Source organism: Oncorhynchus tshawytscha, linkage group LG20 (genome assembly GCF_018296145.1).
Source record: "Oncorhynchus tshawytscha isolate Ot180627B linkage group LG20, Otsh_v2.0, whole genome shotgun sequence".
Classification (NCBI taxonomy): Eukaryota; Metazoa; Chordata; class Actinopteri; order Salmoniformes; family Salmonidae; genus Oncorhynchus; species Oncorhynchus tshawytscha.
In genome coordinates, this window is record NC_056448.1 from 6724645 (window position 1) to 6738593 (window position 13949).

General features: G+C 41.9%; 1 protein-coding gene across 6 annotated transcripts in view; it reads right to left on the reverse strand.

Annotated features, from left to right (window-relative positions):
• Window positions 1–13949, reverse strand: part of LOC112219617 (mitogen-activated protein kinase 10) — a 98414-nt gene that overhangs the window by 35699 nt on the left and 48766 nt on the right. For all 6 annotated transcript variants that reach the window (XM_024381020.1, XM_024381019.2, XM_024381021.2 and 3 more), the window contains exons 4-8: window positions 8467–8596; window positions 8018–8076; window positions 5944–6082; window positions 5371–5536; window positions 3325–3396 (exon numbers count right to left, since the gene is read on the reverse strand). In XM_024381020.1, coding sequence (XP_024236788.1) covers window positions 3325–3396; window positions 5371–5536; window positions 5944–6082; window positions 8018–8076; window positions 8467–8596 — 566 coding nt within the window. The remainder of the gene's footprint in view (window positions 1–3324; window positions 3397–5370; window positions 5537–5943; window positions 6083–8017; window positions 8077–8466; window positions 8597–13949) is intronic.

Consider the following 13949-nt stretch of genomic DNA (forward strand, 5'->3'; position numbering starts at 1 on the left):
ACCAAATATCCTTGTTTTGTCCTGGCATACACCCTGATAGATGCACGCACGCAAGCACATACACACACACACACACACACACACACACACCCTGAAAGCTAGAATGCTAATTATTGCTAATTATCGGCATGCATGTTGCTCTCCCATTAGCTCCAGGGGGCCATCCCTGCCATGCTGGGATATGTAACCTGGGGGGCATGGTGTACGGTGTCTGACCCCACAACACACTCCAGGCAGATGCACACGGCGCCAGAAATATTCCAATAAATATTCAGAGTGAGGGATGTCTCATTCTGCCAAAGGGGTGCCGAAATAAAATAGGTTAAATACAGGATGGATTCCCATAGAAATATAATGAGTCATTCCATGATGGATCCATTGGTTTGTCATCACATACTTCAAGTAATTCATTTATATAAACAGGACTTGGAGAAAAAAAATATGTATTTTTTTTAGGGGTTATTGAATTTATGGTGAATTATTGAAAAGGTGATATATTATTATTAAATATATTATTTGAGCTATTAGAGGTGTTATGAAGCCAGCCAGTACAGTAGCAAGATTGGTTAGAGACAATAGAGCTACGTGGAAACCATTGTACCTAACAGAGGAGTACAGGCCACGTATTGATTTGATTCACCTTCAGAGAGTCTGAGAGTCATAGGGCTCTATTTTCGTCTGCCATTAACGCACGCTCTTTGGCAATTTTGACTTGTCAAAGCCAGGCGCCAGGGTTGGTAATTTACTTGTCTTATATCAGCTTACTTGTGCTGAGGAGGGAGGGGTGGAAATCATTTAGTTGTGTCCTTAACGTGCACCAATGTGCAAATTTCAAGCAGCGCTACTGGTGATATACCAAAACCTGTTCTTAGCTGTAACTCAATTGGTTATGGCATCGATTTTGCCAGCGGAGTAGCCTGATCAATGATTATATGCTAATGTTTTATTAAAATATCACCAGCAGCAAAACAGTCAACAGACATTACATTTTTTTCTTTATATTGGACATTATATTTGTCCATGCAGCTTCTGTGAAAAGTTTGGACTATTTATGCCCATTGAATGAAAGTTGTCAGTGACTGTAGGGAATCTGTTTAGGCACATTAAGTTATTATTGTTTTTCCTTTGCAATTTATTGTTTAAAAAAAAATGTTTTTCCCTTCCTTTGTAATTTTGTTAACAAAATGGATCTTCCACTTTCGTCTGTTGGACACAACTGTCAAATCGCGGGAATAGTGGAGCAGGTTGAGAGTTTCAAGTTCCTTGGTGTCCACATCACCAACAAACTAACATGGTCCAAGCACATCAAGACAGTTGTGAAGAGGGCATGACAAAACCTATTCAGGAGACTGAAAATATTTAGCATGGGTCCTAAGACCCTAAAAAGGTTCTCCAGCTGCACCATCGAGAGCATGGTTGCATCATTCCCTGGTATGTCAACTGCTCGGCCTCTGACCGCAAGGCACTAAAAGGGTAGTGCGGACGGCCCAGTACATAACTGGGGCGAAGCTTCCTGCCATCCAGGATCTCTATATCAGGCTGTGTCAGAAGAAGGCCCTAAAAATTGTCAGACTCCAAGCCACCCTAGTCATAAGACTGTTCTGCGCTAGGATGTACCATTGCATTAGGTTAAAATAGAGCTCATAGTAATAATCTAAAAAATAAATAGATTTGTCTGTATTTATTTTTCTAAATGTTGTATCAGTAGAAAGAGTGCACAGCATGCATTGAATATGTATTTTTTGTGATACAAATAACTTCCGTAATCTAACTGTTCATACCCTATATATACAAACATATGTGGACACACCTTCAAATGAGTGGATTCTGCTATTTCAGCCACACCCGTTGCTGACAGGTGTATAAAATCGAGCACACCGCCATGTAATCTCCATAGACAAACATTGGCAGTAGAATGGCCTTACTGAAGAGCTCAGTGACTTTCAACGTGGCGCCGTCATAGGATGCCACCTTTCCAACAAGTCAGTTTGTCCAAAAAGTTAATTTCTCCCCTGCTAGAGCAGCCCCGGTCAACTGTAAGTACTGTCATTGTGAATTGAAAACATCAAGGAGCAACATCAACTCAGCCGCAAAGTGGTAGGCCACACAAGCTCACAGAATGGTACCGCCAAGTGCTGAAGCACATAGCATGTAAAAATCTGTCCTCGGTTGCATCACTCACTACCGAGTTCCAAAGCTTGCCGCCATTGAACTACAGAGCAGTGGAAACGCATTCTTTGGAGTGATGAATCACGCGTCATCTGGCAGTCTGACAAATATGATTTTGTCGGATGCCAGGAGAACTCTACCTGCCCCAATGCCTAGTGCCAACTGTACATTTTGGTGGAGGAGGAATAATGGTCTAGGGCTGTTATTCATGGTTCAGGCTAGGCCCCTTAGTTCCAGTGTTGGGAAATCTTAGCACTACAGCATACAATGACAATCTAGACGATTCTGTGCTTACAACTTTGTGGCAACAGTTTAGGGAAGGCCCTGTTTCAGCATGACAAATCAAATCAAATGTATTTATATAGTCCTTCGTACATCAGCTAATATCTCAAAGTGCTGTACAGAAACCCAGCCTAAAACCCCAAACAGCAAGCAATGCAGGTGTAGAAGCACGACAATGCCCCTGTGCACAAAGCGAGGTCCATACAGAAACGGTTTGTCGAGATCGGTGTGGAAGAACTTGACTGGCCTGCACAGAGCCCTAACCTCAATCCCATTGAACACCTTTGGGATGAATTGGAACACCGACTGCAAGCCAGACCTAATCACCCAACATCAGCGCCCGACCTCACTAATGCATTTGTGGCTGAATGGAAGCAAGTCCCTGCAGCAATGTTACAACATTTAGTGGAGCCTTCCCAAAAGAATGTTGGCTTTTATAGCAGCAAAGAGGGGACCAACTCCATATTAATGGAGATGTTCGACGAGCAGGTGTCCACATACTTTTGGTCATGCAGTGTAAAATCCAAACATGATGGCAAACACGACATGCACAACTCTTGTTGAAACAAGACGTCATGTTATTGTATATAAACTGTTGCTCGTGGTAACGTGGCAGCGCACTCCGAGAACAACAAAGACACCTTCCCTGTAAGCTAACACAATGTAAATATACGGAACAAGTGAAATTATAATATGCAGTGCGATTTATGTAACTTTTTTTGAACCATTTCTGTGAGGTCGTACTTTATCGGAGCTCCAGTTTATTAAAAATGATACGGAGTGTTCACAGCTGTCTTTGCGAGGGGGAAAATGGCACCCTTATTCTTTGAACTAGCTCGACGGCCATTATTTACATTATCTGAATAAGGATACAGTCACGGCCAGGGAACAGGATTTTGTGACGCACCATTTCTCCCATAATGCACCCCACCGACCATATATCCACTGCAGGTACAGAGAGAGAGTGAGAGATAAGTCAGAGGTTAGCATTAGAAAAGAAAACGTAGGCTCTTTCTCAGTTCCTTTATCCTCGATCCCTTGCATCCTTTCTCCTCTCTTCTTTCTCAAAACGAATTAGAGGTGAAGATTCAAGGTCCCTGTTAGGAATATTATGAATAAATGACTAAACAATAGTCTAATTTTAAATAGAACTGCAACTAAGTAAACTTATACTCTGTTTTATTATATCTGTTTAACAATATGAGTTCATAAGAAGGGATTATGTGACACGGACAAGGAGTAATTAAAGTTAATGAACACCATTTCAACTAGGCAGGGGAGGAATGGGTTGTGGATAAAGTAAGCAGATAGGGTCGTTAACATATGGTTGAACCGACTAAACTTAGCTCTGGGGTGTTTTAGATAAGGCAGTGAGTGCATTCCTAGGTTTTCTGTTAATTAGAGCTGTCAGCTAAGTGGTGATCGATAATGGTGAGGGTTCAAGAGTTAATTCAGTTATGTTGTGTGACCTGTGAGTGTGTTAGTGAGTTGGAATGAACTTTTAAACTCACTTAATTCTAGGTCGGGAGGAGGGGATTCATTCTAGAAGCAATGAAATTATGTCATGTTATTGTATATAAACTGTTGCTCGTGGTAACGTGGCAGCGCGCTCCGAGAATAAATTCTGTTACCTGTTATTGATAAGACTGGTCTCCGTCTATTTTATGCAAAAAAGAATCTTACAAATTCTCAAAAAATAGATTAAGGGAATTCAATTAATGAAAACATATTGGAATAATTAAATTACAGTAACAGTCCCTCCCCTTGGACCTTCAAGTTCTCCTCCGATGCGTTTTGAGAATGAGGTGAGGATATGATAGAGGGTGCAAGGAATCGAGGAATGAGGAATTAAGAAAGAACCCTTGTCGGTAGAGAGCTATCGGAAACAAAGTAATTTGAATGTGGCGGTTGATTATTCAGACTGAGAAATAATTAGTGTGAGAGAAGAGAGGTAGCATGCAGACAAATGACTATTCCACTAATAAAGAGAAGCAGTTAGAGTCTCCAGGGGCTTTGCTGGTGGCAGGAAATCCATGGTCTGCTCTCTCTGCCTACGTCTAGTCTAGTTTTATATTTACCCAGGTAAGTTGACTGAGAACATATTCTCATTTACAGCAACGACCTGGGAAATAGTTACAGGGGAGAGGATGAATAAGCCAATTGGAAGCTGGGGATGATTAGGTGGCCATGATGGTTAGATTGGGAAATTAGGCAGGACACCAGGGTTAACACCCTTATGATAAGTGCCATGGGATCTTTAGTGACCACAGAGAGTCAGGACTCTCGTTTAACATCCCATCCGAAAGACAGCACCCTACACAGGGCAATGTCCCCAATCACTGCAGCATTTTTTTTAAACAGAGGAAAGAGTTCCTTCTTACTGGCCCTCCAACACCCCTTCCAGCAGAATCTGATCTCCCATCCAGGGATCGACCAGTACCAACCCTGTTTAGATTCAGAGGCAAGCCAGCAATGGGATGCAGGGTGGTAATGCTGTGAACCATACAGCTATTCAGTAATCACCAAGGTCACCAGTTATATACAGAGCTATAAAGGTTTATTTACACATTCATTTACTCAATCCATTCAATGGAGGCTAGAGTTAGCTACCGGAAGTAACTTTATCTCATTTCCAAAAGGGTACGTGGATTCGAAACACAGTGCATAAAATTAGGTGTTCAAGGCACACACTTCAGTAATAGATAAGGTGACAAAGAAGAAGATATGCTTATGTTCTGTGTCACCAGAGGTGTCAGTGAGTTATGGGTGTTAATTGATCCCAACCCTGGCTGTTAGTGCAAGTGCATGTTACAATGTTAGAACGCGCCCAGCAGAGGTGTGTTACAGTATTAGAACACACTCAATCAGTAGCATGTTACAGTGTTAGAACACCAGAACACATTTTCAAACCTGTCTTACCGTTCTCTTTGTACCCCATGCCCAGGATGACCTCTGGAGCTCTGTAGTACCGTGTCACCACGTACGGGGTCATCATGAAGCTTGTGCCTGCAGTCCTTGCCAGGCCAAAGTCCAGGATCTTCAGCGTACAATCAGACTTCACCACTATATTGCTAGGTTTCAGGTCCTTCAGACGGAAAGCAACATCAAAGAGATGAGGATTATTGAGGTAAAAGTTTAACGGGTGATGCTAGCTACTACAGTATTTTTATTTTAAATGTCGACAGATGGCGTTTCACAGCAGACAAAACCGGTTGCAATGACGTAACTTCCACCAGCGCTGCCCACTGGGTTATGAGCAGTGCAAGGTTGAGCATGAGTAATGTTTACTATATCCAGAACATCCTAGTACATAATATCAATGACTAGGGTTACTGCTCGAGACCTGACGGAAAATTTGATTAATTATATTTCTAGGTTGGAGGACGTCTCACCATGTGTATGATGCCAGCGGAGTGCAAGTGTTTGATGCCACACAGACATGGGTACAGTACACGTAAAGGCACACGCACTCACACACACAGGCCTTCTCACCCTGTGTATAATTCCAGCTGAGTGCAGGTGTTTGATGCCACACAGCATCTGGTAGAGCAGGTAGGACATTCTCTCATGGTCTAGCTCCATCTGAATCACCTGGCATAGGTTTGCATCCATCAGCTCCATCACCAGGTACCTGGGATGGTGATACATACAGTTATAATATGTTTTCATAACTGGTAATGCACTGAGGCTGAGACTGGCTTTCTGGACACAGATTAAGACTAAAAAGCATGTTCAATGGAGAATATGGCTGAAGTAAAATAATCTCCAGAATGTCACTGTCATCTTTGCTTCAGAAAACCCTCAACACCAGAGAGAGCCAGGGTAACACAAGGAGAGGTTCTAATAGCCTACACTTCGGCATAACTGTTATAATAACGTTCACTGGAACAGAGGTCTAATAAAAGAGATGAGATGCTTCAACCCAAGAGGCCCTACTCTAATGTGGGCTCCCGAGTGGCGCAGTGGTCTAAGGCACTACATCTCAGTGCTAGAGGTGTCACTACAGACCCTGTTTTGATTCCAGGCTTTATCACAAACGGCAGTGATTGGGAGTCCCATAGGGCGGCGCACAATTAGCCCAGCGTCGTCCAGGTTAGGGTTCGGCCGGGGTAGGCCGTCATTGTAAATAAGAATTTGTTCTTAAATGACTTGCCTAGTTAAATAAAGGTTAAATAAAAATACTTATGATTCACACTCTCCTCCCTACCACATCTCTTCTCTCCTTCCTCCTTTATTCCTCCTTTACATCTATTCTCAACACAATGGACACCACACTGCAGAACATCAATGGGAATCCACATACTCTTTCTCAAAAATGTACATACTTAAAACCTCTCTTGGGTAGGGGGCAGTATTTTCACCTCCGGATGAAAAGTGTGCCCAAAGTACACTGCCTGTTTCTCAGGCCCAGAAGCTAGGATAAGCATTAAATTGGTAGATTTGGATAGAAAACAAATGTCTGAGTATAACAGAACAGATATGGCAGGCAAAACCCCGAGGACAAACCATCCAGGGGGGAAAAATTGAGGTCATAGGATTTTCCAATTGTTTTCTATGGGATACCCTTATTATTAGGAACCTGGTTGCAGTTCGTATGGCTTCCACTAGATGTCCACAGTCTTTAGAAATTGTTCTATGTTTTTTTGAGAAATGAAGAAGTAGTCCTATTCATTGTAAGTGTCACTCCAAGTGGACTCTACTGTTTTGGTGCGCGTGAACTGGACATAAAGAAGGACATTATCGAACAAAAGGACCATTTGTGATGTTTCTGGGACATTTTGGAGTGGCAACAGAAGAAGATCTTCAACGGTAAGGTTATGTCGCTATTTCTGACTTTTGTGGAGCACCTGCCTGGTTGAAATATGATTTTCATGTCTTTGTATGCGGGGCGCTGTCCTCAGATAATCGCATGGTTTGCTTTCACCATAAAGCCTTTTTGAAATCTGACACAGCGGCTGGATTAACAAGACGTTAAGCTTTATTTTGATGTATAACACATGTATTTTCAAGAATGTAAAATATTTGGTATTTTTGAATTTCGCGCTCTGTAATTTCACCAGATGTTGGCCAGGTGGGACGGTGCCCATAAGAAGTAAAAAAATGTTTTTACTGTACATAGAAAAGCCCATACTTATTTAAATTGCTGTAATACATTTTTAATTTCAAGCACATACTTTGTTTAATTTTGTGCAGTTTTGGATTGAAAACAAACTCTATTCCTCAGAGACACACCATTCCTTGCACTACCTTGCGCTGATAAGCATGCTTCCTTCCATTCACTGTAGTATCAGCAATCTACACATTCATGAATCATCCAGTACAAAAAGACAGAGCCTGAGGCTTCAAATTATACTACACTAATATCACTTTCACTGACATCACTCTTAGTGGTTATTTTCTCAGACTGAGAATAATTTAACAAGAGTCTTGAATGTACATAATATAATCTTGCTCATCTGAAATCAGACTTAAGTCTGATGAAACTAGAAATGTAATTGGCCTACATAAAGTAAATATAATCTCACGATTATTCCTTTTTCCTCTGAATATTGTTTTCTGTACTTACACATCCTGAAAGTCTTCTAGTGATTTCTGTGGTGTGAAAACATTTAATAAACTGATGATCTGAAAAAGAAAGACAACAGAGAAAAAAACTGGGTCAACATTCAGTATCAGGTTAACCAAGTCCATCTACAGTAACAACAATAACAGCACATTGCTGATTTCTTTTGCCATATTCAAAACTGGATATAGGGGCAGAGAGAGAGAGAGAGAGACAGACAGACATCTGCTCTGTGAGGATTATATCCATGGAAAAACAAAACAATCTGTCTGTCTGTATCAATTCCCATCATACACATTGCCCCAGGCAGGCAAGAAATGTATTCTGGTCACTGACTCACTTTACAGGGAGGGGACTCACTCTATCAGCACCACAGAATGGGCCAATAAAAGACCACAAAACACCAGCTAGACTATCATCTTGTTATTTGTTTAACCATTGAGACATCTCACATTTTTGTGATTGACACATTTCATGAGCACCAGTTCCCTGTATGCCCTCTTGGCATGGGTCTGGTTCTGAAAGGGTCTGCTGAGCTTCTTGATGGCCACGTTTCTGTCGAGGACTGCATCGTACCCGGCACTGCAGAAAACACAGGACAAAAACATTGAATTAGAACCACAGGAATGTACCAGTCAACTTACTGTCGTGTGGGGGGCTTTGTCCATTCTGGTCATTATGTTTCTATAGGACAAAACAGGAAGTGAGTCAGAGACAGCACATGGCAGACAAATGAGAATGATAAGTGAAGTCCTGTGAAAGATTGAAGGGTTTGCTATTGATCAAGATCGGTGGTCCTGGGCTCTTCCAGGGCCTTTCTGTCTGTTCTGACCATGATCATAAACTAGCCTGGTCCCTGATCTGGTTCTGCTGTATAGCCAACGTCTATGGTAGTTGTCATGCCAAACAGCATAAACAGATGTGGGACCAGGCTAGGGTGTAACCATCTAAAGCCATTTGTGCTGATATTCGAATTACATAGGGAATACCTGTAGATTGACTTTAATGCAGACTTCTGATGCCAGAGAAAATCCACCAGAACCACCAGTGTAGACATATCCTTTGGGTCCCTGGTCAAAAGCAGTGCACTATATACAGTGCCTTCGGAAAGTATTCAGACCCCTTGACTTTTCCCACATTTTGTTACGTTACAGCCCTACTCTACAATGGATAAAACAAAAATCCTCAGCAATCTAGACACAATATCCCATAAAGACAAAGCGAAAACAGACATTTAGACATTTTTGGTAATAAAAAACAGAAATACCTTACTTACATAAGTATTCAGGGCCTTCGCTATGAGACTCTAAATTGAGCTCAGGTGCAACCCAATGGTTGCATCCCAATGGTTCCACAGAGTTTCTCTGTGGAGATGGGAGAACCTTCCAGAAGGACAACCATCTTTGCAGCACTCCACCAATCAGACCTTTATGCTAGTGGCCATAAAGGTTGTCCTTCCTTTACTCCTCAGTAAAAGGCACATGACAACACGCTTAGAGTTTGCAAAAAGGCACACCTAAAGACTCTCAGACCATGAGAAACAAAATTCTCTGGTCTGATGAAATCAATATTGAACTCTTTGGCCTGAAGCGTCACTTCTGGAGAAAAGCTGGCACCATTCCTATGGTGAAGCATGGTGGTGGCAGTCTCATGCTGCGGGGATGTTTTTCAGCGGCAGGGACTGGGAGACTAGTCAGGATCGAGGGACAGATGAACAGAGAAAAGTACAGAGGGATCCTTGATGAAAACCTGCTCCAGAGAGCACAGGACCTCAGACTGGAGTGAAGGTTCACCTTCCAACAGGACAACGACACTAAGCACACAGCCAAGACAACGCAGGAGTGGCTTCGGGACAAGTCTCTGAATGTCCTTGAGTGGCCCAGTCAGAGCCCGGACTTGAACCCGATCTAACATATTTGGAGAGACCTGAAAATAGCTGTGCAGCAAAGCCCCCCATCCAACCTGACAGAGCTTGAGAGGATCTGCAGAGAAGAATGGGTGAAACTCTGCAAATACAGGTGTGCCAAGCTTATACCCAAGAAGACTCGAGGCTGTAATCGCTGCCAAACGTGCGTCAACACAGGACTGAGTAATGGGTCTGAATACTTATGTAAATGTGATATTTCAGTTGTATATTTTTTTAATACAATTTGCAAAAATGTCTAAAACCTGTTTTTAGCTTTGTCATTATGGGGTATTGTGTGTAGATTTATGAGAAAAAAACAACAATTTAATCCTGTTTAGAATAAGGCTGTAACGTAATATAGAGTACCCTTTCAAGCATTTTTCTTTATTTTTACTATGTTCTACATTGTAAAATAATAGTGAAGACATCGAAACTATGCAATAACGCATAAGGAATAACATAGTAACCAAAAAGTGTTAAAAACAACCCCCCCATCATTTCCAATCAACCATATATTTTGGGGGTAAATATATGTATCTATATACATACATACTGTCACGATCGTTGTAATAACATTCGGACCAAGGCGCAGCAAAATAGAGAATTAAAAGGCTCTCTATGGTCAGGTCGTGACACATACTGTACATACACACACACCCACCCATATACAGTTGAAGTCGGAAGTTTACATACACCTTAGCCAAATACATTTAAACTCAGTTTTTCACAATTCCTGACATTTAATCCTAGTAAAAATTCCCTGTCTTAGGTCAGTTAGGATCACCACTTTATTTCAAGAATGAGAAATGTCAGAATAATAGTATAGAGAATTATTTATTTCAGCTTTTATTTCGTTCATCACATTCCCAGTGGGTCAGAAGTTTACATACACTCAATTAGTATTTGGTAGCATTGCCTTTACAGTATTTGACTTGGGTCAAACGCTTCGGGTAGCCTTCCACAAGCTTCCCACAATAAGTTGGGTGAATGTTGGCCCATTCCTCCTGACAGAGTTGGTGTAACTGAGTCAGGTTTGTAGGCCTCCTTGCTCGCACACGCTTTTTCAGTTCTGCCCACAAATGTTCTATATGATTGAGGTCAACGCTTTATGATGGCCACTCCAAAACCTTGAATTTGTCGTCCTTAAGCCATTTCTCCACAACTTTGTAAGTATGCTTGGGGTCCTTGTCCATTTGAAAGACCCATTTGCGACCAAGCTTTACCTTCCTGTCTGATGTCTTTAGATGTTGCTTCAATATATCCACATAATTGTCCTATCTCATGATGCCATCTATTTTGTGAAGTGCACCAGTCCCTCCTGCAGCAAAGCACCCCCACAACAGGATGCTGCCACCCACGTGCTTCACGGTTGGGATGGTGATCTTCGGCTTGCAAGCCTCCCCCTTTTTCCTCCAAACATAACGAAGGTCATTATGGCCAAACAGTTCTATTTTTGTTTCATCAGACCAGAGGACATTTCTCCAAAAAGTACGATAAAAAAAAAAGTACATTAATCTCTAGGAGACAGAACTCATCTCCTTCCTGAGCGGTATGACGGCTGCATGGTCCCATGGTGTTTATACTTGGGTACTATTGTTTGTACAGATGAACGTGGTACCTTCAGGCATTTGGAAATTGCTCCCAAGGATGAACCAGACTTGTGGAGGTCTACCATTTTTTTTCTGAGGTCTTGGCTGATTTCTTTTGATTTTCCCATGATGTCAAGGAAAGAGGCACCGAGTTTGAAGGTAGGCCTTGAAATACATCCACAGGTATTTTGTGGAATTTTCCAAGCTGTTTAAATGCACAGTCAACTTAGTGTATATAAACTTCTGACCCACTGGAATTGTGATACAGTGAATTATAAGTGAAATAATCTGTCTGTAAACAATTGTTGGAAAAATGACTTATGTCATGCACAAAGTAGATGTCCTAACCTACTTGCCAAAACTATAGTTTGTTAACAAGACTTTTGTGGAGTGGTTGAAAAATGAGTTTTATGTAAAGTTCTGACTTCAACTGTATACACAGGGTGCTTTAGCAAACAAACAGCAGAGACCTGAAGACACCATACAACCTGGAACTGAGCTTGCTAGGACAGACCAGATACAACTTCAATTAGCACTGAGGTGTGAAGTGAGAGGTGTCGATGCCTTTGGGCCCAACAAGTGGCAGCAGACTTTGAAGCCATCCACTGACATTTTCTACAAGAAATCCAGAAATTAAAGATTCTCCCAAGTGGGTGTGACACCTATTCCCATTGCCTGCTGCACTGCTGCTTGGATTCCACCTGGCGATCTGTTCACCGCCTGCCCTGGCCTGTCTCCCAGTCTGGTACAGGTAACTTCACAACACTCCCCCCTCTCTCTTGAGCTTTCGCTCACCTCCAGCACACACGCACTATTGGGGCGAGTGACTCTGAACTTACAATGGCTAACCCCAAGTCGTTATTTTTCTGCATTTTCTGCATTTTGCCATTTGCCTCATGACTCCTGCATGCCTTGTTGACTTCAAACTTTCTTTATCAAGCCATGGGACAGACTGTTTGTTCCCACACTCGGGACTCCGACTCTCTATTGGTTACACAGACTTTTGGCCTCCCATCCTATTCTAACCACCTTTTGCTGGCTTTGTATTCATGTTACCTGATGAAAATGCTGTACAATATGATCTTGTTGCCATCTAATGCACATTCAGATGTCATAAATCAGCACTGCCAAGCTCTCCCTGTCCTAAGCCGTGCTTTGATTGTATGACTGTTGATGATATCTGGAAATATGCATGTACACATCTACTGTTTTAGCACCAATTCTGACTTGTGCTCTGATATCTGGTTCACAGATTTCTGCTCTCGTAAAAGCCTGGGTTTTCTGCACGTTAATACTAGAAGATTATTACCTAAAATGGATCAATTGAAAGTGTGGGCTCACAGCTCCAATCTAGATGTGTTAGTCATTACAGAGAGGTGGTTAAGGAAGAGTGTTTTGAATACTGATGTTAACCTTTCTGGTTATAACCTTTTTCGGCAAGACAGATCTTCCAAAGGTGGGGAAGTGGCTATCTTTACCAAGGATCACCTTCAGTGCTCGGTTGTCTCCACCATGTATGTCCCCAAACAATTTGATTTGCTGGTTTTAAGCATAAACTTCAAATGGCTCTTTGTTGACTGTTGCTGGGTGCTATCATCCTCCATCAGCACCGGCCTGTACCCTACCTGCCCAAAGCTCTCTCCTGGCCCCTTAGACTAAGTCTGAATTTGTCCTGCTAGGTGACCTAAACCGGGACATGCTTAAACTACCTGACCAAGTCCTAAAGCAATAGAGCTTCCTAAATCTTTCTCAGATTATTACCAATCTCACAAGGTATGACTCCAAACACCCAGAAAAGGCTACTCTCCTAAATGTTATCCTCACAAATAATCCTGATAGGTATCAGTCTGGTGTTTTCTGTAATGACCTTAGTGATCACTGTTTTACAGCCTGAGTTTGGAATGTCTGTTCAGTGAAACTATCTGTTCTGATTTGTCATAGAGGCTTGCTAAAAATCTTTATTGAGCAAGCCTTCCTTCATGAACTGGCCGCTGTAAAATGGTACAGAATCAGCTGTCGAAGACGCTTGGGCCTTCTTTTTTGATATTTTCAGTGGTATTCTCAACAAACACGCCCACATAAAGGAAACGAGAATTAAAAACAGGTTCAGCCCCTGGTTCGACCATGATCTTGCAGAGTTTCTCCACCTCAAGAATTGCATTTGGCGAAAGAATCGGCACATGTGTAATGGTTTTCTAGTGGTGATGAAGGAGAGTCGGACCAAACTGCAGCGTGTCGATTGCGATCCATATTTATTAAACAAAAACGTAAACACGACTAAACACTAAACACTACAAAACAATAAACATAAGGAAAACCGAAAACAGCCTATCTAGTGCAAACTAACAGAGAGTACAAGTAAGACACTAAGGACAATCACCCACAACAAACTCAAAGAATATGGCTGCCTAAATATGGTTCCCAATCAGAGACAACGATA